This window comes from Lagopus muta, chromosome 24 (genome assembly GCF_023343835.1).
Source record: "Lagopus muta isolate bLagMut1 chromosome 24, bLagMut1 primary, whole genome shotgun sequence".
In the NCBI taxonomy this organism is placed as follows: domain Eukaryota; kingdom Metazoa; phylum Chordata; class Aves; order Galliformes; family Phasianidae; genus Lagopus; species Lagopus muta.
This window is the reverse complement of record NC_064456.1, coordinates 1,790,101-1,810,545: the sequence shown is the minus strand read 5'-3', so window position 1 is coordinate 1,810,545 and position 20,445 is coordinate 1,790,101. Positions and strand designations below refer to the sequence as shown.

General features: G+C 58.7%; 1 protein-coding gene across 5 annotated transcripts; it reads left to right on the top strand.

The window, feature by feature from the left end:
- Positions 1-223: 223 nt before the first annotated feature.
- Positions 224-20,152, top strand: PIK3C2B (phosphatidylinositol-4-phosphate 3-kinase catalytic subunit type 2 beta). 5 transcript variants are annotated; one of them, XM_048926161.1, is made up of 33 exons: positions 224-297; positions 5,888-6,868; positions 7,438-7,538; positions 7,684-7,838; positions 7,954-8,074; positions 10,263-10,374; positions 10,599-10,678; positions 10,756-10,819; positions 11,278-11,424; positions 11,684-11,717; positions 12,030-12,225; positions 13,090-13,212; positions 13,841-14,008; positions 14,147-14,258; positions 14,327-14,469; positions 15,037-15,225; positions 15,411-15,504; positions 15,756-15,850; positions 15,928-16,108; positions 16,180-16,287; positions 16,369-16,461; positions 16,571-16,700; positions 16,955-17,091; positions 17,215-17,384; positions 17,530-17,686; positions 17,774-17,883; positions 17,980-18,181; positions 18,334-18,458; positions 18,531-18,648; positions 18,767-18,848; positions 18,939-19,045; positions 19,132-19,260; positions 19,435-20,152. In XM_048926161.1, exons 2-33 carry the CDS (start codon positions 5,954-5,956, stop codon positions 19,621-19,623), a joined length of 4,887 nt encoding a protein of 1,628 aa, XP_048782118.1. In that variant the 5' UTR covers positions 224-297; positions 5,888-5,953; the 3' UTR covers positions 19,624-20,152. The 5 variants fall into 5 exon arrangements, with proteins under 5 accessions (XP_048782118.1, XP_048782117.1, XP_048782120.1 ...); XM_048926160.1 differs by lacking the exon at positions 224-297 and adding an exon at positions 310-498; XM_048926163.1 differs by lacking the exon at positions 224-297 and adding an exon at positions 1,492-1,922.
- The last annotated feature ends 293 nt before the right edge of the window (positions 20,153-20,445 follow it).

Sequence of the window (20,445 nt, the reverse complement as noted above, 5' to 3'; positions counted from 1 at the left end):
GACACGCACCCAATGGAGACGGTGCTTTTGGACTGGAAGAGGCGGGGGGAGAAAGAGCGCAGTGCGAGCCTCGCATCCCCTCCATCCCTCGGGCTGAACGCATCGCTGGGGCCGCCCCCGGCCCCACTCCGTGCACTACTGCGGATCTCCGGGAGATGGCGCCACTCCGCGCCGCGCTGCGCCCCTCCATTGTCCGCCGCCTCCGCCGCCGCCGCCGCCGCCGCCGCGCTCCCTCCGCCCGCAGCCGCCGCCGCCGCGGCGCGGCCCCGCGCTGCCCGCCGGGTCTGCTCGGAGCAGGTAGGGCTGCGGTGCAGAGCTGGAACCGAAGGCACGCATACGAGAGCGGTGGGATTTGGGGGTCGGCGGGAGGAGGCCGGTCCCGAGGTTTTTAGCTGCTCGCTCCGGGTTTTTCAACGCTTCGCGGCGTTGATCCGCGCTGTTCGGTGCAGCGCTGCGGGGAGGCGGTCCGGCTCCTGGCAGCGCCCGAAGGACCGCGAGGTAAGAGGGGGGTGCAACGGGGCTGGGGTCCCGTCCTTAAAGTGTGCCGTGAGGGGGGGAGTTGTGTGGGGTGCGTTGCAGAACAATGGAACGGTGCCCATCGGATTGCGAAGTTGCCAGGTGGGGAGAGGCGGCGCTGGGCTCCGTGTGCTCGGCCGTGATGTCAAAGTGTCCCCCCAAAGGATGGGGATGGGGACGGGGACAGGCAGGGCTGGAGGGCAGGCTCAGCCCTTCCCACGGTGCAGCCATGGGCTCTGGGCAGCACACGGGGCTGGAGGTGCTTCTCAGGCTTGATGCAGCCTGGATGCTTTCTGCTCCTGGATCCTGAACTTGCAGATATGTTCATGTGTGTATTTAACAGTAAACTCCAGAGAAATGTGAGCTATTGCCCCTAAGCGAAGGAGATGTATTGACTTAACCGCAGCTATTCATGTGTATATGCCAAGCACGAATGCAATTGTTCACAGGATCTGGGCTGGGGTGAACTAGCAGAAAAAATCAATCTTCTCCTCCTAAATCGGGAGGGTAAGCATGGCGTGAAGTGCGATGGGGTGAGGGAAATGGGCTGCTCAGATCTCAAGGCCCCCAGCCAGGTGCAGCCCCACCGCATTTCAGCAGCACCACCCGAAATATACGGAGCCTGAAATATGAAAGCTGGAGCTGCGGGGAGCAAGGAGCCGCCTCTCCATCCTCGCGTGCTGCAGTGTGAGTGCACGCTGTGCGTTGCCTGGATGCACACCGCGATGTGCAGCCGCTGCCAGCACCCTGGGGGTGAGGCTGCAGCCACCTCCTCATCCCGAGCCAGGCGTTTCCGTGTTCTTTGGTGCTGGGGAGGAGCGGGGCACGCCTGACTGGCATGCATGGCTGTGTCTTAATCCCATGAGATGTAAATCTGAGCGATGCAAGGAACCGGTTCCGATCACGGGGCTGGATCTGCTGGCATCCCCATGGAGAGAGCCGGGAGGTGGCACAGCCAAAGTGCTGGAGCCAAAGTGCTGTGTGTCCTCTGGATGGTGGGGAACGCTGTGGCTGCAGGAACTGAAGATGCAGCTCGTGGTCCCTTTGCAAAGCAGGGGCAGCTGCAGCTTCCAGCACCTCGCAGTGAGATGCTGGGCTGGTAGTGTGAGGACACTGAGGGTCACTGAGCCTGGGACTGCTGTGCTTTCCACTGTGGGCTATACAGGGTGGATTTATGTATGAATATATGTAACAACCCCTGCTTGGAGGGAACTGAGGAAGCTGAGATTTGCATAGAAGCCGTGCACCCACACCACGAGCATCCCCTGCGGATGCTGAGCACAGACAGAACCCGGCCCTGGGTTTGGGTGCCGGGTGCTGGAGGAGGGAGGGCTGAGTAATTCAGAATCCCCAGCCCTGGGTGTGACACAGATGCACCTGGGGCCGGGGAGCAGAGGATAGAAGTGGTGAGTGGCTCTGCAGAAACGTCCCAGCTGTGTCCCTTCCTGTGTCCCCTGTGCTTTTACTACCAGATGCTGGGCGAAGTTCAGCTTTCCTGTGTGGGTGTGTGGCTGTCACACCTCACTGCAAGGCTGTGACATCCCTCTGCTGTCCCCTCTGCTGTCCCCTCTGCTGTCCCTGGGTGTGGGCTGGATCCTGGGCAGGTCTCCCTCCTTCTGCTGCCCCAGGTCAGGGGTTTTCCCATCCTGAACCTGACCCATCTTCCCCAGGCAGGATTTCCTCCCGAGGGTGGAAATGCGTAGCAAAATGCTTGAAGAGCATTTGGCATCAGAGCACTTCACATCCTGCCTCCTCCAGAGAGCTTGCACTGCGCCGGGCTCTGCTCTGCTATTAATAGGAGATGCATGGGCCTAAAGAGGAAGAAAAACTCCTTGTGCTGTAAGGCAACAGGTTGGGAGCAAATGGCGTTGTTTGTTTTCAGGGCGTTTGCTGGGCTCGGCGCGTGCAGGACTGTGTGCAGAGCTGCATGGGGAGAACGTGGAGCTCCAGAGGAAAACAATTGGAGCAAGTGCAAAGCGTCTGTTGGGGTCGGTTTTAGGGAGGAATCAGGTCGGTTTCGCTGGTTATTGGTGTGTTTTGGTGCTGCTGAGTGTGGCTCCAGGAATGACGCGCTCAGGGTTTCGGTTTTAGGTGACCAGATTTTAGAGTAAGTTTCATTTCTGGAACTGCAGCTCCAACCTGGGAACAAAATCCCACAAAACACAACCTGGGGGACCAAGCCAGCGAGCTTCCCTTGGTCATTGCTTTGCTGGGAGCTCCCACAGCTCCCACTTCCATTTTGGAGAGGAAGAGAATTGAGAGCAGAGTTAGTTTCAGTGCAGGAAGGGCTGGGACCTGCATGCTCTGGAGTGCTGGAGCCAAAGAGGGACACAGCCCCGTTTAGGAGCTGCGTGGGGCTGGTTTTGGATATGGGAGCATCCTTGCCACTGCAGCTCCTGGACATCCTGGAAGATTTGTCAGCTTGTAACATGCTGGGAACACGGCCCTGGCCCCATGCAGTGGGAGCAGCACAGGATGGATGGACCTGCAGCCCCAGAGGTGAAGCTTGATGCTTTATCCTCCTCACTGCTGCTCCTCCCTCTGCCGGATTATAAATGGTCAGGGATTGTCTCCTCTTGATAGGCATAACCTCCATCCCCCAGCTCCCACACCCAGCAAAGTGCCCCTCCAGGGCTCGCTTTGCTTCCTCGCCCTCAGCTGTTTGATGTCTTCCCAAATGCTTCAGCCATTTCGATCTGCTCCCCGTGCAGCTGCTTGTGAGGGGGAAGGGAGGGAGGGTGGGAGAGCGCTGGCCCACCCTGCACCTCCATCTCCTCGCCCTCCTCCCACCCTGATGCTCAGCTCTTTGCATGAGGACTCAGATTGTCCCTGTGGTACGGGGGCAGGGGAGCAATGCAGAGAGCTCGTGAGCTCCAGAGACAAAAAGCATCAGCCAGTGCTTTGGGGATGCAGGTATAAGGAGGTGGGGAACCCCTGGGCACAGCTGGGGGTTGCAGATGTTGGAGGTGTGGGATGCAGACATGTTGTGTATCTCAGAACTGGAGGGAAGGTGGGTTTGGGGCACTCGGGTGGGGAAATGTCCCTCTTCTCTGCTGCCGTGACAGCGCAAAGGGCTGCAGCTCCTGGCAGGAAAACGAGGGATGTGGTGTCTGCGTGTGGTTCCCCACAAGGCTGCAATCTCCCTGACTGCTGCAAAATATGTAGAAAATCCTGTTAAACCACCACGGGGCTGCGGGTTTCCCTGGACAAGTGCTTTCCCTTCCTGGGCTGCTCCACGTGCTGGAGGAACTCAGCACAGCAAAGCCTTTCTCCGAAAGGTGGGACGCAGCCGAATGCTCTCCCGAGGCTGACGTGACCATGGCAAAAGCCAGGAAATTTAAAGTCAGAAAATTATCCCTATATGATGAGTAATGGTATTGTAAAGAGGAAGAAGGAAAAAAAACCCACTCGTCTGCATCTCTGGAATTCAGTTCTGTCTCTGGAGTCCCCTGGCTGAGTCCTCATCCGCAGCTCTCAGCCCTGTGTAATTTTTTCTCTAATAACTGCAGGGTGGAGGAGGCATGCAGTGGGAACGGCCCCATAGCAAACCCCAGTGTGGAGCAGCTGTCTGGGGCTCCTTCGTGTGGGTTTGCATCGCCGTGCTCCTGCTGCCCTAGGATGGGGATCATCGCTTTGGGGCTGCTTTGCCTGCTGTGGGTGCTCCTCTTGGAGATGAGGATGGGTTTGCAGCTTTGTCAGCCACAAACAAAAGATAAGAAGGAAAAAAAAAGTTTATTTTATTGCTTTGGGGTTTCAAGCAGATTTGCTTTGTTCAGCTTCCAGCACTGCCAGCTTTTGGGATTTCTGGTTTTCCAGGAAGAATCCATGGCTGCCAAAAGGGACCAAAGTGCTGGGGAAAGGTCCCACCTCCGGTCTGACTCCCTGCAGTTTAGACAGCTCAACAAAGCTTATTTCAGTGAGGTGTGCAGCCAGCTTCATGCTGGGGCTCACGCTGAGGGTCGAGTCCCTGCTGTCTTTGGGAAGAAATGTGTTTGCAGCAGGCAAAGCCTGGGCTGGGCTCATTAGCAGCCATCTGGTCCATTTAAGGCCAAGTGGCTCAGGGCTCTGGGGGCAGTTTGGATGTCCTGGGCTGCTGTGCTCACGGCAGACCCCATGTCTGTCCCTCGCTGAGTCTCATGAGCCCTGGATGGAGCAAGAAAACACCAAGCTGGCTCTCAGCTCCGGATATGTCAAGTGCTGAGCGTCTCCAGGGCCTTTGGGCTCACTCCACTTCTCTGTTTAACATCCACTTCACGATTTATTTTGCTGGGCAGGGAAAAGGAGGTAATCCTTCCTTGAAGGGTGATTCCTGGCCAGGAAGAGCAGCCATCTCTGGGTTCTCTGCTCTGCGGTCGTTGCGGTTTTGATATCGTGATCCGGGCCAGAAAGGTGGTTTCAAATCAGGCTTTTCCATCTCTCTGCATACAGCTGAGTTCTGCAAAATCGCTGGGTTTGGAGGCTGTGCAATGCTGGGGGCCCCGGGGGATGTATCAGCATCCCTGCTAATGCACAGCAGACGGCTCTGAACACCTCCCTGGGGCTTTGATGGGGATGTGGGGGGGCTTAGATGAACTCGCTGGGTTCATCTGGGAGGGTTGGGCCGTGTTTCTTGTTCCCTGAAGCCTCTCGGGTAGGTGGGCACAGAGGGAATAGCAGTGGGAGCTGGCAGCTGTTTGGGGCTACACGTGGGACCCTGGGGACTTGGGGTGGGCAGAAAGCAGCGTGTGCTGGGCAGAGCCCTCAAGGCAGGCTGGGGGGGTTCTGCCTCACTGCCCATGCGTGATGCCAACCAAATAAGTACCCCGTGGGAGGCAAGGCAGGAGTTGCAGACACCCCTTCCTTCCTCCTTCACTCTTCTCTCTCCGCTCTTCCCTTCTGTTCCCGACGTTTTTGCTGGTGGAGGCCATGTTTTTCCCAACACAGCGATGCTCCCATGGCTACCAGGGAGCTCAAAGCCATGCGGTGAGCTTGTAGGGCCCCGTGCAGCTGTGAAGCCCGTGTGGGCAGCGGGGTTACGTGTTGAGTCAGCCCCAGACGTCGGCCGCGCTGCCTTCCCCTCTCACTGTCTTATTTTGTCCGCCTTATTTTGTCTTCGGGGAAATCCAGCAACAGCCCCACAGCTGTGGGGCCGAGCAGCCCTTCCACCCCTGCCTGGGGGCTGCCAAATCTTCACTTAAGCCACCGCACTTCCGAGCTCCTGAAGCTTTCTGTGTTTGCAGGGAGGAAGGGCCGTACCTCCAGCCCTTGATGGGCTCCTCCGTTCCAAACTGACCCCTGGGCGCACGCCCATGGCCACGGCTCTCTCGGCTCTCTCGTTAGGTCCTTAACGAGCTCACCAAGCCCTTCACCCTTGCCTTTCCCCTCTGCCCAGGTGGCCGGCGGTGCAGCATGCCTTCCTCCTGATCCCTGAGCGCGGTTAGGAAGCGATCCCAGAGCGATGTCTGCCACGCGTGGCAATGGAGAGCACTGGAAGTCCCTGGAGTCGGTGGGCATCAGCCGCAAGGAGCTGGCGCTGGCCGAGGCCCTGCAGATGGAATACGACGCGCTGTCGCGCCTGCGGCAGGACAAGGAGGAGAGCCGGGCCAAGCAGCGTCCCGAGCCGCCCCTCATCTCGTGGGATGAGCCTGAAAACACCCATGGGTGCACCGGGATCAAAGCGACGCGTGTTCTGTCCGGCTCTGACCCTGCGCTCTGCAATAACGCAGCGCCTGAGGGGCTGACGCCAACCCTCCCCATGCCCCCAGCACAGCCCAATGCTGCACCCACCAGCACAGAGGGTCCGGCCTGGCTGAAGACCCCGCTGGCCGGGGACTACCTCTACATCTTCGATGGTTCTGAAGGGGACTTTCTCGGGGAGCCTTTAAATGGCACTTCAGTTCTTGACAGCAATGGGGGATCCCCCAAAAAGCTCTCCCCGCCGCCGCTGCCCCCCCGGAACTCCGTGTGGAGCCACCCCGAAGGCAGCCGGCGCCTGGGGAAGGGATCCCCGCCGTCCTCCAAAGGACCCCAGCCCAGGGACGTCAATGTCTTCTCAGCCCATGAGCAGCCCCGTGGCAAGCTGCTCGCCCGCCGCATCTCCGAGGAGGATCCCTATGGCCTGGCTGACTATGAGGGCATCAACGATGCCATCACCTGCCTCAACCTGAAGTCCACCTACGAGTCCCAGGTGCTGCGGGAAGCTGCCCGCAGCTGGAAGGAAGGCAGGAGCATCTTTGAGAAGGAATCGAGTGGTAAACCGGTGGCACGGAGCAAAACTATGCCCCCTCAGGTCCCCCCACGGACCTACGTCTCCCGGTTTGGCAACAGGAAGAATGTGGCACCCAACAAGAACCGCAGGATCTCTGCTGACCCGGTAAGGGGCTGTTTTCTCTCCTCACAGATGGCAACAGGGTGAGTTATGGTTGTGTCCCATCTCCTCGCCTCACTCCCAGCCCTGTTGTGCCCCGAGAAGCCTTGGGAGCGAATGATGGGGGGCTGCTGTGGGCTTGTTCCCCCCAAACTCAGCTCCCCCCGGGTCCCTGCTCTGTGGTGGGTGAGCGGTGCAGCTGGTGGGGGCCATGTAAGTCACCCTCAGCTTCCTCGCTGCCAGAAACCAATTATAAAAGGGCATTAAAATTGTCTTTAGTGGCTGCTGTGTTCTCTGCCTTTCTCTGCCTCCCGTTAGCTGCTGGCTGGGTTAATTGCTCTGACAGCGGGGCCATTGTTTGCTGCAGAAGAGCGATGGAGGCTTGGGGACCCCCATGAGCGGGGGGAGCCTGGCTCTGCTGAAGTCCCCACTGTCCCAGGGTTGGTCCCTTGGCATCCTGGAGTCCATCTGCACGGCTGGGCAGGATGAATCTCCTGAGCTATGCAGAAGCAAGGTGGGATGAGGGAAGCACGAAGCACCTGGGTGTTGCTGATGGGCTCATGCTCTACCCACAGGTCCCACCCAGGCCACGCTCCTTAGCCAATGGCTATGAGCTCTTTGAGGTGTCAGAGGAGAGGGACGAGGAGGTGGCTGCTTTCTGCCATATGCTGGATGTGTGAGTACCACGGACTTGTATGAGCCATCCCTTGCTGCACTCCAAGCCCTTGCTTGGGGCTGCCATGCTCTGTGAGATCTCCCCAAATGGAGGCATTTGGAGGGGGAAATAGAAAGCCACCCCTCAGCCTGCCCCTTGCCTGCAGGCTGCGGTCCAGCTCCAGCCCCCAGGACTATTCCCTGACTGGCTTCGTGTGGAGTGCAGTCAGCCTCAGCCCTGAGCACCTGGGGCACGGCATCAGCTTGAAGGTGACAGTGCTATGTGACAGCCTGCGGGAGCCCCTCACCTTCACCTGCGACTGTAAGTGGGCTGCAAAGTGGGGAGAGCCCCCCAGCAATGCCAAGGGGGGGGAGTTGGAAGGGTTCTGGGGCAGTGCCAGCTTGGGGATGCTCAGCTCTGCTCCCTGTCCCCATAGGCTCCTCCACTGTGGATCTGCTCATCTACCAGACGCTGTGCTACACGCACGACGAGCTGCACACCGTTGATGTTGAGGATTTTGTGCTCAAGCTCTGTGGCCTGGAGGAATTCTTGCAAAAGTGAGTGGTGGAGAGGGGAAAGCAGCGAGCACTGTGCGTCTCTTGTCGGCTCATGCGGGTGGATGGCCAGGGTCAATCCCTGCCTCCTGAGCCACTGCAGTGCTTTTGCCAAGATCAGCACGTTGGGAGCATCCTTCCTCAGGCAGGATACAAGTCAGATGTGCCTCACAAGCCTGCAGCCTGGGGAAGGGCCTGAAGACCGTGGAGCTGCCAAAAAAGCTTTTTGGGAGAGCATTAATAACGGTCTTGTCACTCCCTTAGCTTGTTTTTTCAATTGCAGGATGGGGTGGGAGCACCATTTCCAAGTGAGGTGGCAGAGGTTTGGGGCGCCTCAGAAACATCCTGCATTGCAAAGCAGGGAGAAAGGGGATAGTTTTCATTTTCCTGCTACAGCTGGGAGCATACAGAGCCCTTTGCACGCTCCCCCCAACTTGTTGGTGCCCCCCAGCACTGCTTTCATTGCAGGAAAGCTGCAGTTCTGGGTCTGATGGCTGGGGAAAGCTCCATCCAGAGCGAGGTGCAGCGTGGAGGCAGCAGCAGCCATGCACTCATGGGCACACGCAGTGCTTCCCAGGACTGCCTGCAGCAAATCAGCTCCAGCTCTTCTTGGACAGCAGCCCCACAGCCTGGCCCTGCTGCTTCAAATCATGGGAGCTTTGCCATGGAGTCCAAGAGCTGCACTTTTAGGCCCTAAGGGGGCAGCTGGGAATTGTTCAGCACGGGATAGGCTGCACAGCACTGGCAAAGAGGGTGCAGAGCCCAGCATATGTATGTACATATGTGCTTTTGTGCATGGCTGTGCATACACACGTGTGTGTATGTGTGCATTTGTGTGCATGGATGCAGCAGGGTTGCTTGCACACAGCAGTTGCATTGCCCCTCGGTACCCACAGCGTTTCAGTTGTTGGGTTTTTCCCTTCTGTAAATGCTGTTGTTGTCAGCAACATGTTCTCTGTTTTCTCTAATGAGGCTTAACTAGAAGCAGTTGCTGCTGGAAAAATGGGACTTGCACCAAACAAAAGGATGGTGCTTTGCCATCTTTTTACAGCCTGCACTTTAAAGAGGAAGGCAGGGCTTTCAAGGATGGATGCTGCTCAGGCAGACAGGTGGGGCTGTGAGTCCATCCTGGGCTCTGCTGGAGGATTTCTGGGTGATTTAAAGTGAATCCTCTCATTTCTATCTAATTTCTCCATTTGGAAAGCAGTCGCAGCTGCGTTGCCCTCCCTGGTATCCCAGGCATCCTGGGCTGGGAGCAGTACAGCCCGTCCCCAGTGAGCAGCTCCTGTATCTCTCACAGCCCTCTTTGAGAAAGCCCTGGGAAATAAAGCCCTTTCATTGTCGGCCTTTTCTTTCCACATCTTCCCCCAGCAGAGGAGATGCTGGAAGTGCCAAAACCCTCCATGCAGAGCCAGTTGGGCACTCAAGCTCTCCAAAGCAGCCCGAGCTGCTGATGCATTCTGCCAACTTACATTTGTTAGGTGCAGGAGAAAGGCAGGGCTGGGCTGAGCATCCCGGGGGATGTTTGCATCCCGAGGCGGGGTGCTCAGGATGCTGGCCCTGTGTGATAAGGGCCCATTGCTGCCCGAGCCAGGCTTCCTGCTGTGCCTCCTCCCCATCCTCCTGCAGCAGGGCAGGGCCCAGTGACGATGGCCACGCAGTGATTGGGGCTCCGTGTCCCCATCCCTTGCAGCCCCCCCACCCCCACCCCCCTGCATCCTGCCATTGCAACTCCATCCTGCCATTGAGCCTGCAGATGTGCTGCCCGCCCTGCGGCACTGTGCCCAGTGGTGACAGCGAGGGCTGAATTGGTTCATTCTACTCTGAAGCTGGCAAAGAAAGCAGGGCTGTACGGCAAGCTCCATGCACCCTAATGTGGGGCTTCCCCATTCTGCAGAAGCCCAGGGTGCCAGGCTTTCAGCCAGCCTCTTCCATGCCTGCTCCCAGCAGGGCTGGCCACAGCTTTATGGAGGGCACAGAGGAAGGAGGAAAAACAATAGTATATTCTTAAGGCTTTCCTAGCACAGCAACTCAGTGAAATGTTCTGCAGGCAAAGGAAGCGCAGCCAAACCCTGGCCGTGCTCAGCCACCGGCTGTTAGCATAGGGTTGGATTTAGGGGATTTTCCCCCAGCCTGTCCTCAGCAGGTGGAGAAGGGCCATGCAATGATCCTGTTGTCTGTGTCCCCACAGCAAGCACGCATTAGGGAGCCATGAATACATCCAGCACTGCAGGAAATTTGACATCGACATCCGCCTGCAGCTGATGAGGAGGAAGGCGGTGCGCAGCGACCTGGCCCGGACGGTGGGTGCCAGCACAGGGATCACCCTGAATGCCTGCACAGGGATCCTGCCCTGATCCTGCATCCCCACTGCCCCCAGGGATGCTTTGCTGGGTTAGGGGTTAGCTGATGCCAGGTGCAAGCTCAAGCGTTGGAGCTCCCAGCCCTGTATCAGCCTGCTGAGGGGGGTGAGAAGAGGAGCAGGAGGGATGGCACAGCACATGGCACAGCCTCTCTCCTCCTCCAGGCCAGCGATGATCAAAGCCCCTCCACCCTCAACCACTACATCCACCTACAGGAGAGGCCTATCAAGCAGACCATCAGCAGGTAATGGGGAACTGGAAAGCACAACCCCGTGCTGTCCACCCTCCTCACAGGGCTGAGCTCTGCTCTCTGTCCCCCAGGCAGGCCCTGAGTCTCCTCTTTGACACCTTCCACAACGAGGTGGATGCATTCCTGGCAGCTGAGGTGAGTGCTTTTGGGGGTGCAGCTTCTTCTCCTCGGGGAGCCATCCCTCTGTGCTCCTGCACAGATCCACCCCATCCCTGGGGGCTGCCACACACCCAAGAGGACAGCACTGCCACAAGAGACTGGGGTCCCATTTTTCTCTGGACCCCAGCAGCATTTGCTGTGGACTTTTTCCACTTGTGATGGGGCTCTAAGGGTGCTTCAGAGAAGGGCTGGGAAATGGGAGGAAACTGAGGCACAGGCTGATGCACTCACGGTGTATGGTGTGTGGCAGGCTGAGGGGCTGCTATAAGGACTGATGGCAACATTTATTCCTCTCCTTGGTGTTCACTTAAGCACAGGAGGGTGCAGATGTTGCTCCCTGCGCTGTGCCCTGTTGCTGCAGCCTCCCCTGAAAAAGACCTGAGCTCTGCTTTGCCCTGGCTCTGGGCTCTGCTCATCCTCCCTCTTCCCCACAGGGAGACTTCCCACTGAAGGCAGAGAGGGTGATCCAGTCGGTCATGGCCATCTGCAACGCCCTGGCTGCCGTTGAGTCGCAGGAAATCACAACAGCCCTCAACCAGATGCCCCCCTGTCCCTCCCGCATGCAGCCCAAAATCCAGAAGGTAAGGGCTGAGGAGACCAGGGGTGGTTGCAGAGGGAAAGCCCTGTTTGCAGGCTGATCCCATTCACTCCTTTCCTTCACACCACGTGGAAAATTCCTCAATAGCTGGGAGCAGGCAGCAGCTGAAGGGCTGGGACCTTGGTGCTCACCCCGGCTGCTTACGTAAAGCTGCTGGCTTGGAGAGCTGCTCCCAGCCACAGCGATGCACGGGGCTCATGCTGATATTGCTCTTGTGGTTTCTTTTCTTTTTTCCTCTGCAGGATCCAAATGTTCTGGCCAAGAGGGAAAATCGAGGTATTTCAATTCTCCTCCTCCCTTTCTGGGCTGAAGTTCTTGGTGCTTTTAATCTTCAAACCCCTCCTCCTCAATTATTAAGGCCGAAAATGGGTTTGAAACCCTTCTTAAGAAAGGAGGGTTTCAGGAGGCCATGCCTGTTGTTCCTCCCCATCAGCTCAGCAAAGTGGGAGCCTGCAATTCCTCCTCATGCCCCAGAGCAGAGCCCTGCCCAGGATCCCCCCAGCATCCCAGCCCCTATGGGCCACCCTATGGAGCAGGACTGCAGGTCTGGGGCAGCTCCGTGTCACTCCTCTCCTTTCTCCCCCGCAGAGAGGATCGTGGAGAGCCTGACGGCTGCCATCCTGGACCTGGTGGGGCTTTACTGCAGCACCTTCAATGCTGACTTCCAGACAGCTGTGCAATGGAGCCGGGAGCACGGCGTGGTGCAGGAGGCTCGCCTGCTCTCCTGCCCACTCTCCTTCACCGTTTATGCCACGCACCGCATCCCCATCACCTGGGCTGCCAGGTAGGGCGGCCACAGGAACCTTGCTCAGCCTCCACCTGCATGTCCTGGGGCTCAGACGCATTGGTTCCATCTCTAGGCTGCTAAATATTCAGCATGAAAACTAACCCACCCCAAGGTTCCTTAAGGACAGAATTATGAGCCACGTCTGGTGTGCAGTGAGCGATGCTTGCATGGTGCAGGCGGATGGCACGGGCTCCGTGCTGCTCTCCCTCTCCAACCACACAAATCCCCAAGGCTCCAGCATCACTCCCAGGCTCACAGCCTCCCTGGCGATGTGACAGATGGCCCCGATGCCCGTGCCCGCTCTCAGCCCCACTCAGGGGAGACGATGGCAGTCCAGGAGCCCACCGCAGGGAGGGTGTGTGAGGCAGCAGCGTCGGCTGCAGCCGCCCCGCCGGGGACCCCTCGCCTTTGTCCTGCCTTTAATGTATTCCCCCTGGTGACTGGCTCCGAACAAAGGCGGTAGCCTGGGAAATGCCGACATCCCCTGACCTCCAGAGCCCCGCAGCCCTCCCCGGATTGTCGCTCGGCACCTGCCACATGGCAGGGCCCCCCCCCTGCAGCCCCCCGTGTGACGGTATGCACGATGCCATATGGTGATGGGGATGGGAAGGGCAGGGGCTGCTGGCTCTGTATCCACCCCCCTTGTGCAAAGCTGGGGAAGGCGAGCCACTTGTGGAGGGGCTTCATTAGAGTGTGGCCGGCCATGGGAATAGATCCAAGCCTCCTTGTCCCCCCCCTCTTCCCAACCCCACTGCTGTGAGGTTTTCCCTTTGGATAAGTGAACCCCAAGCACCCTCAGAGCTGTGGCTGCTCCCCCCGCTCACATTTCTTTTCCCCTTTCTTTTTCTTCTCCCCTTGCAGCTATGAAGATTTCTACCTCTCTTGCTCCATCACACACGGTGGTAAGGAGCTGTGCCGCCCCCTGCACACCAGAAAGGCCCACGTCTACAAGTACCTTTTCCACCTCATCATATGGGACCAGCAGTAAGGCAGCACCCTGGCCGTGGGGTGGGCATGGGTACCCGGTGCCGTCCCCAGCCGTACTGTCTCCTCCAGCAGTTCCTCTCTGTGCCTCTCCCCAATTTTTGGGTTATGGAAGCTCTTATGTCATCCCCAGGAATAGCAGCTGCCCGTGGCGCCAGTCCCCCACCTCCTGTTTGCACCCGGGAAAGGGGATCTGCTCCCAAAATAGCCCTGGGAGCAGGCAGGGAGGCTGGCATGCAAAGAGGTGGGGATGGGAACGGGATAATTTTAGAAGGTGCCTGTGCCCCTGAAGGACGTGTGCCCAGTGGCAGTCATTCCCTCTGCCCATCTCTCCCATCCCTTGCCCACCCTGTGGGCAGGATGCCCTGAGCTCCTTGAGGACCCCCACAGTGACAGGGAGAAGCTGGGAAGAGGTCAGTGTGCAGTGTCCCCCCGTCCCCTACCCAGGACAAAGCAGGGGCGTGGGAGCAGCTGGCTCTATCTAACATGGGGGGGTATGCCCATGACGTCAGGGTGCACGTGGCACCTCCGGAGCCAGCAGCAAAGGCATTTGCTGAGCTCTGTTGGCATTCCGAGGTGGGGGGCTGGGGCTGACCCGTGCCGTGGGGCTCTGACTGCTCTCTTGCAGGATCTGCTTCCCCGTCCAGGTGAACCGATTGCCTCGGGAGACGCTGCTCAGCGTCACGCTCTTCGCCGTGCCCGTCCCCCCCCCGGGGAACTCCTCTGACACCAACAGGCAGCGGCGGGTCCCTGAGGCCCTGGGCTGGGTCACCACTCCGCTCTTCAACTTCAGGCAGTGCGTAGGGCATCCAACCACCACGGGCACCCCAGGGTGGGCTGTGAGGGTCCCCCAGGGCTCAGTGTGGGGACTCAGTGGTGCCACCCTAACCCCGGCGGAGCAGCCCCTCCAAACAGCCTCCCCTTTCTCCTCCAGGGTTCTGACCTGCGGGAGAAAGCTTTTGGGCTTGTGGCCGGCAACCCAGGACAACTCCAGAGCCAGATCGAGTGCCCCCAACTTCAACCAGCCCGACAGCGTCATCCTGCAGGTGGGTCCCAGCAGTGGGGCACCGGAGGGGCGCCGAGGCACTGCTCACTCACCCACCCTTTGTCCCAGATCGATTTCCCCACCTCTGCTTTCGACGTGAAGTTCGTGAGCCCGCTGGCGGCCGAGGTGAGCCCCAAGTACGAATTTGGCAGCCTGGGTGAGGAGGACCAGCGCAGGCTGCGGGAGGCGATGCAGAAGAAATCGCTCTATTGGTGAGCAATGGAGGGAATCAGCGTCGTCCTTCCTTGGGGGGGGTCTCAGCTGAGCTCTCCCAAGAATTGGCTGGCATGCACAGGGGGCATCTGGGGGCCTGATCCTGCCTCCAGCAGCTGGTCTGGGGAAGCAGCTGGGGCTGGAGGATGAGTTTGGGGTTTAGCAGAGCTGCGCTGCTCAGTGCTGCTGAGCCGGCCGGCGTCTGCCGATGCTATAAACAGGGAGGATCGGGTGTCAGCAGCCGTGCCTGGATCCACAGAGCATGGCAGCAGTGGTGGATGTGTCCCTACTGACAGCCACCCCTCCAGGACCCAGTGACAGCACTAATTTTGCCTGCAAAACATCTGGGTGCAAGGCCAGGCAAGCTGGTGTGGGGTCCCTGCGGCAGCTCTGTCACCTCTGTGATGGGTGTCCCTGGGACCAGGGGAGCACCCAGCATCATGCAGCATGGCACAGCCCCATCCATTGGCTCTCTTAAGGTTGTGGAGGGTTTTATCTATGCGTGGTGGGGTCGGAGCGGTACCCTGTGCCCAGTCTTTGCCATCCCCACTTGCCTGCTGCTGCAGGTTGACAGATGCGGACCGCAAACGGCTGTGGGAGAAGCGCTACTACTGCCACGCAGCACCCGGCTCACTGCCCATGCTGCTGGCCAGTGCACCCAGCTGGGAATGGGCCTGCCTGCCTGACATCTACGCCCTGCTGAGCCAGTGGACCTACATGAGCCACCAGGATGCCCTGGGGCTCCTTCACGCCACGTAAGTCTCTGTTGCGTGGACATGGATGGGGCAGCGTGTGCTGCAGGTTGTGGGCTTCCATACCCGCTTGGTGGAGCATCCAACCCCATTGGTGCCATGTCCTTGGTGGGGGCTAAGGGGGAAGGGCCCTATGGTGGCCATCCCATGGGGGTTATGCTGTCCCTGTGACAAATTACCCTATGTAGGTTCCCGGACCAGGAGGTGAGGAGGACGGCCGTGCAGTGGATCGACTCCATCTCTGACACGGAGCTGCTGGATTACCTGCCCCAGCTGGTCCAGGTGTGTGCTGGGATGGAGGTGCTGCATGGGATGTGTTCTGAGATGCAATGTGATACGCATACTGGGATGGGGGTGCTGCAGGATGACTAGGATTGGGATGTAGCAGTGGATGTGCGCTGGGTTGATGATGTAAATGGAATACATGCCAGGATAGGGGTGCAGCATTGGGCACGTGCTTGGATCAGAACACAGCTTGGGGCATGTGCTGGTCCTCCTGCACCCCAGAACTATCCTCTCTTCCCCTAATCCAGGCTTTGAAATATGAATGCTACCTGGACAGCCCACTGGTGCGCTTCCTCATGAAGCGAGCGATCTGCGACCTGAAAATCACCCACTATTTCTTCTGGTGAGTCTGAGGGGACCAAGAGCGGGCTGGGTGGCTCCAGGATGTGACTGACCCCACAATGCTTGTGCTGCGGGCAGGCTGCTGAAGGATGGCCTGAAAGATTCCCAGTTCAGCATCCGCTACCAGTACCTGTTGGCAGCTCTGCTGTGCTGCTGCGGGAAGGGGCTGCGGGAGGAGTTTGACCGGCAGTGCCTGCTGGTCAACACATTGGCCAGGCTGGCCCAACAAGTGCGGGATGCTGCTCCATCCTCACGCCAGGTAGGTGTTGGGCTCTGTGGGGTCTTACAGGATCCAGGCAGGTCTCAGCCACCCAACGTCCCTCCCCACAGGGCATCCTGCGTGAGGGGCTGGAGGAGGTGAAGCAGTTTTTCAAGGCTAACGGGTCGTGCCGGCTGCCGCTCAGCCCCAGCCTGCTGGTGAAGGGGATAGTGCCCCGGGTGAGTGCTGGGCTTGGGGTGTCATCACCCACCCGGAGCCACCTATCCCTGATGAGCTGCCTTTTCTTTCCCCGGTGCCAGGACTGTTCCTATTTCAACTCCAACGCCGTCCCGCTGAAGCTCTCCTTCCAAAACGTCGATCCCCTTGGAGAAAATATCCGGGTCATCTTCAAGGTGAGTTCATCCTCTCAGCACTGCCCAAATCACAGCACAGCATCTCCATTCCCAGCGGGATGCTCTTCCCCTGGCATCCTTGGTCTGATGGCTCCCTACTGGCTTGCAGTGTGGCGATGATCTGCGGCAGGACATGCTGACACTGCAGATGATCCGGATCATGAACAAAATCTGGGTGCAGGAGGGGCTGGACATGCGCATGGTCATCTTCCGCTGCTTCTCCACGGGTCGTGGACGAGGTAACCCAGCATCAGGGCATCAGTCACCAAGCTGTGATGCTCTCAGATTGGCAATAGCATGAGACGCCCTGGGGGTTTATAGAGAGAAGCCACCATGGGTTGCTGTGAGCCACTGTTGGGTTTGATCCCTCCAGACTGTGTGTAGGAGCATGACTTTGTAGACGGTCACATCAAGGTTGGCAATGAAGGGTGCTGGGATCTTGATGCTCCCCAGGTGGGAAGGACAGGTCTCACCTTGCTGTCTCGGCTTCCAGGCATGGTGGAGATGATCCCCAACGCCGAGACCCTACGGAAAATCCAGGTGGAGCACGGCGTGACGGGATCCTTTAAGGACAGACCACTGGCTGACTGGCTGCAGAAACACAACCCCGAGGAGGATGAGTATGAGAAGGTGAGGAGCAGCCTGGCAGAGTCCCTGCTCTGCATGTCCACCTCTCCAGAGACGATATACATCTCATGGGGGAGCAGCACAGATGAGCTGCCCCGCATTTCCCTATCTCTCCATCCTTTCCAGGCTGTGGAGAACTTCATCTACTCCTGCGCTGGCTGCTGTGTGGCCACCTACGTGCTGGGGATCTGCGACCGGCACAACGACAACATCATGCTCAAGACCACCGGCCACATGTTTCACATCGATTTTGGCAGGTTCCTGGGCCACGCTCAGATGTTTGGCAACATCAAGAGGTGAGGAATGCTTCTGATTTCACCTTCCTTCTCGCTGCAATTGTCCACATGGGGTTGTGGTTCCTTAACACTGGGGTTCCTCCTGATTTTATGGGTGAAGTTCCTCTCCTCGTGCCTCTGTTCTCACTCTGTGCCTCCAACGCAGGGACCGGGCACCGTTTGTCTTCACCTCCGACATGGCATACGTCATCAATGGTGGGGACAAGCCCTCTAGCCGCTTCCACGACTTCGTCGATCTGTGCTGCCAGGCCTATAACCTGATCCGCAAGCACACCCATCTCTTCCTCAACCTGCTGGGGCTGGTGAGGACCTGGGGACACTCAGAAGGGCCATGGGGTGGCTGGGGGATGCGTCCTCATCTCACCACCCACCCTCACCTCGCTGCCCAGATGCTGTCCTGTGGCATCCCTGAACTTTCCGACCTGGAGGACCTCAAATATGTCTACGATGCACTAAGGCCACAGGACACTGACGCTGATGCCACCACCTACTTCACCAGGTATAGGATGTGGGTTGGTGACCCCCAAGAGAGAGGCACGGCCACCAGCCGCTTCTCAGCCAAGTGCCTCCATGCTAACACGTGGCCTCGTTGCAGGTTGATTGAGTCCAGCCTGGGCAGTGTGGCCACCAAGCTCAACTTCTTCATCCACAACCTGGCACAGATGAAGTTCACAGGCTCTGATGCCCGCCCAACCCTCTCCTTTGCCCCCCGCACACACACCATCAAGACGTCCGGCCGGATCTGCGATGTCTTCCTCTGCCGCCATGAGAGGGTCTTCAACCCCAGCAAGGGCTACGTGAGTTGGGACGGCTGAGGACAGCCCGAGGAGATGGGCAGAGGAACAACTCGCTCTGTCCTGAAGCGTTCTTTATCCCTGAATCCCTGACACGGCTGGGTGTGGGGCATCCTGTTGCCTCCATCCTGTATCACAGCCCCATCTCCCTGCAGACCTACGTGGTGAAGGTGAAACGGGAGAGCCCGAGCGAGGTGACCTTTGTGCAGCGCACCTTTGAGGAGTTCCAGGAGTTGCACAACAAGCTGCGCCTGCTCTTCCCCTCCTCGCTGCTGCCCAGGTACCCCCAGACACCTGGCACCAGGGCTTCCAGTGCCCTGCAGGGTCACTGAGTGTCTGTGCCCTTTGACAGCTTCCCCAGCAGGTTCATTATCGGCCGGTCACGAGGAGAGGCAGTGGCTGAGAGGAGGAAAGAAGAACTCAATGGCTACATCTGGCATCTCATCCACGCTGCCCCTGAGGTGGCCGAGGTGCGGGGCTGGGGGACCCTGGGAGGGTGGGCTGGGGGTGTTGGTGAAGATAACTTGGGCGGCAATGGGACAAACGTGGCATGTGAAGCACTGGTAACAGCCCCTCCTTGCCTTGCAGTGTGACCTCATCTATACCTTTTTCCACCCACTGCCCAGAGATGAGAAGGCAGCCGGTACCAACCCGGCCCCAAAGCCGGCAGGTAGGTGGGCTGGGGTGAGCCCCATATCCTATCCGGGGCCCTTCCGTGTCCCTCCTGCTCCCCTCCCCTGTCCCTCCTCCTCCTCTCCAGACACCACATGGGCTCGTCCCCTGGGGAAGGTCGGCGGGGAGGTGAAGCTCTCCATCTCCTACAAGAACAACAAGCTCTTCATCATGGTGATGCACATCCGGGGGCTGGTAGGTGCGCAGTGTCCTGGCGGTGATGGGGACGGGATCCAGCCCCACTGCCAGGCTCACAGGGTGCCCCATGCTGTGTTCTGCAGCAGCCCCTCCAGGATGGTAATGACCCTGACCCCTACGTCAAGACCTACCTGCTGCCTGACCCCCAGAAAACCACTAAGAGGAAAACCAAAGTGGCCCGGAAAACCTGCAACCCTACCTACAATGAGATGGTATGGGGATTGGCGATGGGGATTAGAATGGGGATGGCAGTGGCAACGGGGGTGATGATGTTTGGGGGTGGGGATGGGGGGTGGGAGTGGTGATGGGGGCGGAGATGAGGATGGAGATGATGGGGGGACAGTTGGAGTCCGTGGTTGAGGTTCTGCCCCACTCTGTCCCCACAGCTGGTCTACGATGGGGTGCCTCGGGGTGACCTGCAGCAACGGGAGCTGCGGCTGAGCGTGCTGAGCGAGGAAGGCTTTTGGGAGAACATTCTCCTTGGGGAGGTCGGCATCCGTCTGCAGGACCTCGATTTGGCACAGGAGAAGATGGGGTGGTTCGCCCTTGGATCCCGCGGCCACGGCACGCTCTGAGCTCCGGGAATGGGCACCGATGCCAGGAGGTGCCCAGAGGGAGCTGCCGTTAGACGTCTTCTTTTTTAAGTTTACCTTGTGTCAAGGGAGCAATGCTGGGGGGTTTGGGTGGGAAGGAGTGTCAGGGTGCATCGGGGGGGGGTTATTTCTTCCTTTGGGATATCTGTATTTTAATTTTTTTAATGACAACGTGTAGCACGCGGCCAGGCACCGGGGCGGTGGCATCGCCAAGGTTGGTTTCGGAACATCTGTTCCTCACTTTGATGCCATTGAGGCCGTTCCCAGCGCAGGGGATTTGCTCCCAAAGGAGAGCAGCACGGCAGGAGCCCATCCCGAAATGGGAGACCCCCGCCAACACCCCTTGGGGAGCACGGCCACCTCCTTTCCCCCCCGCCTGGCCCTGTGCTGGGGTGCAGGCTTGGTGCCTGTGGTGCTTTGTTTACAGCGACAGCTCCGTAAACGGACGAAATGTTTCTCAGGATCGAGAATAATGAACTTAAACTTTATATTAAAAGTTTTAAAGACTGTATTGAGCGGGAGAGGGGCCTGGGGGAGGTGGCATTGGGCACCCCCCAGCAGCGGGACCCTCCTGGCTGTAGCACGGCAGAGTGAAAATAAAGCGATGAAGTGCAAGGGGCAGCGTGGGACCTCGTGTGACCCTGCAGGGCAGTAGTGGGATGGGGACAGGAATAGGGATGGAAACGGGAGCAGGATATGGGGAGGAGCGTCGGGCTCGTCTATGTAATAGGACAAGGGGGAACGGCTTTAAATTAAGGAGGGGACGTCCAGGAGAGGTGTGCATGATTTAGTGGTTGGCAACTT

Excerpts from the sequence above, each read along its gene's own strand:
- PIK3C2B (XM_048926161.1), top strand. The coding sequence starts at position 5,954 with ATGTCTGCCACGCGTGGCAATGGAGAGCACTGGAAGTCCCTGGAGTCG. Across the intron at positions 12,226-13,089 it reads CCCATCACCTGGGCTGCCAG|CTATGAAGATTTCTACCTCT; the intron begins GTAGGGCGGCCA and ends CTCCCCTTGCAG. Across the intron at positions 15,226-15,410 it reads CTGGGGCTCCTTCACGCCAC|GTTCCCGGACCAGGAGGTGA; the intron begins GTAAGTCTCTGT and ends TACCCTATGTAG.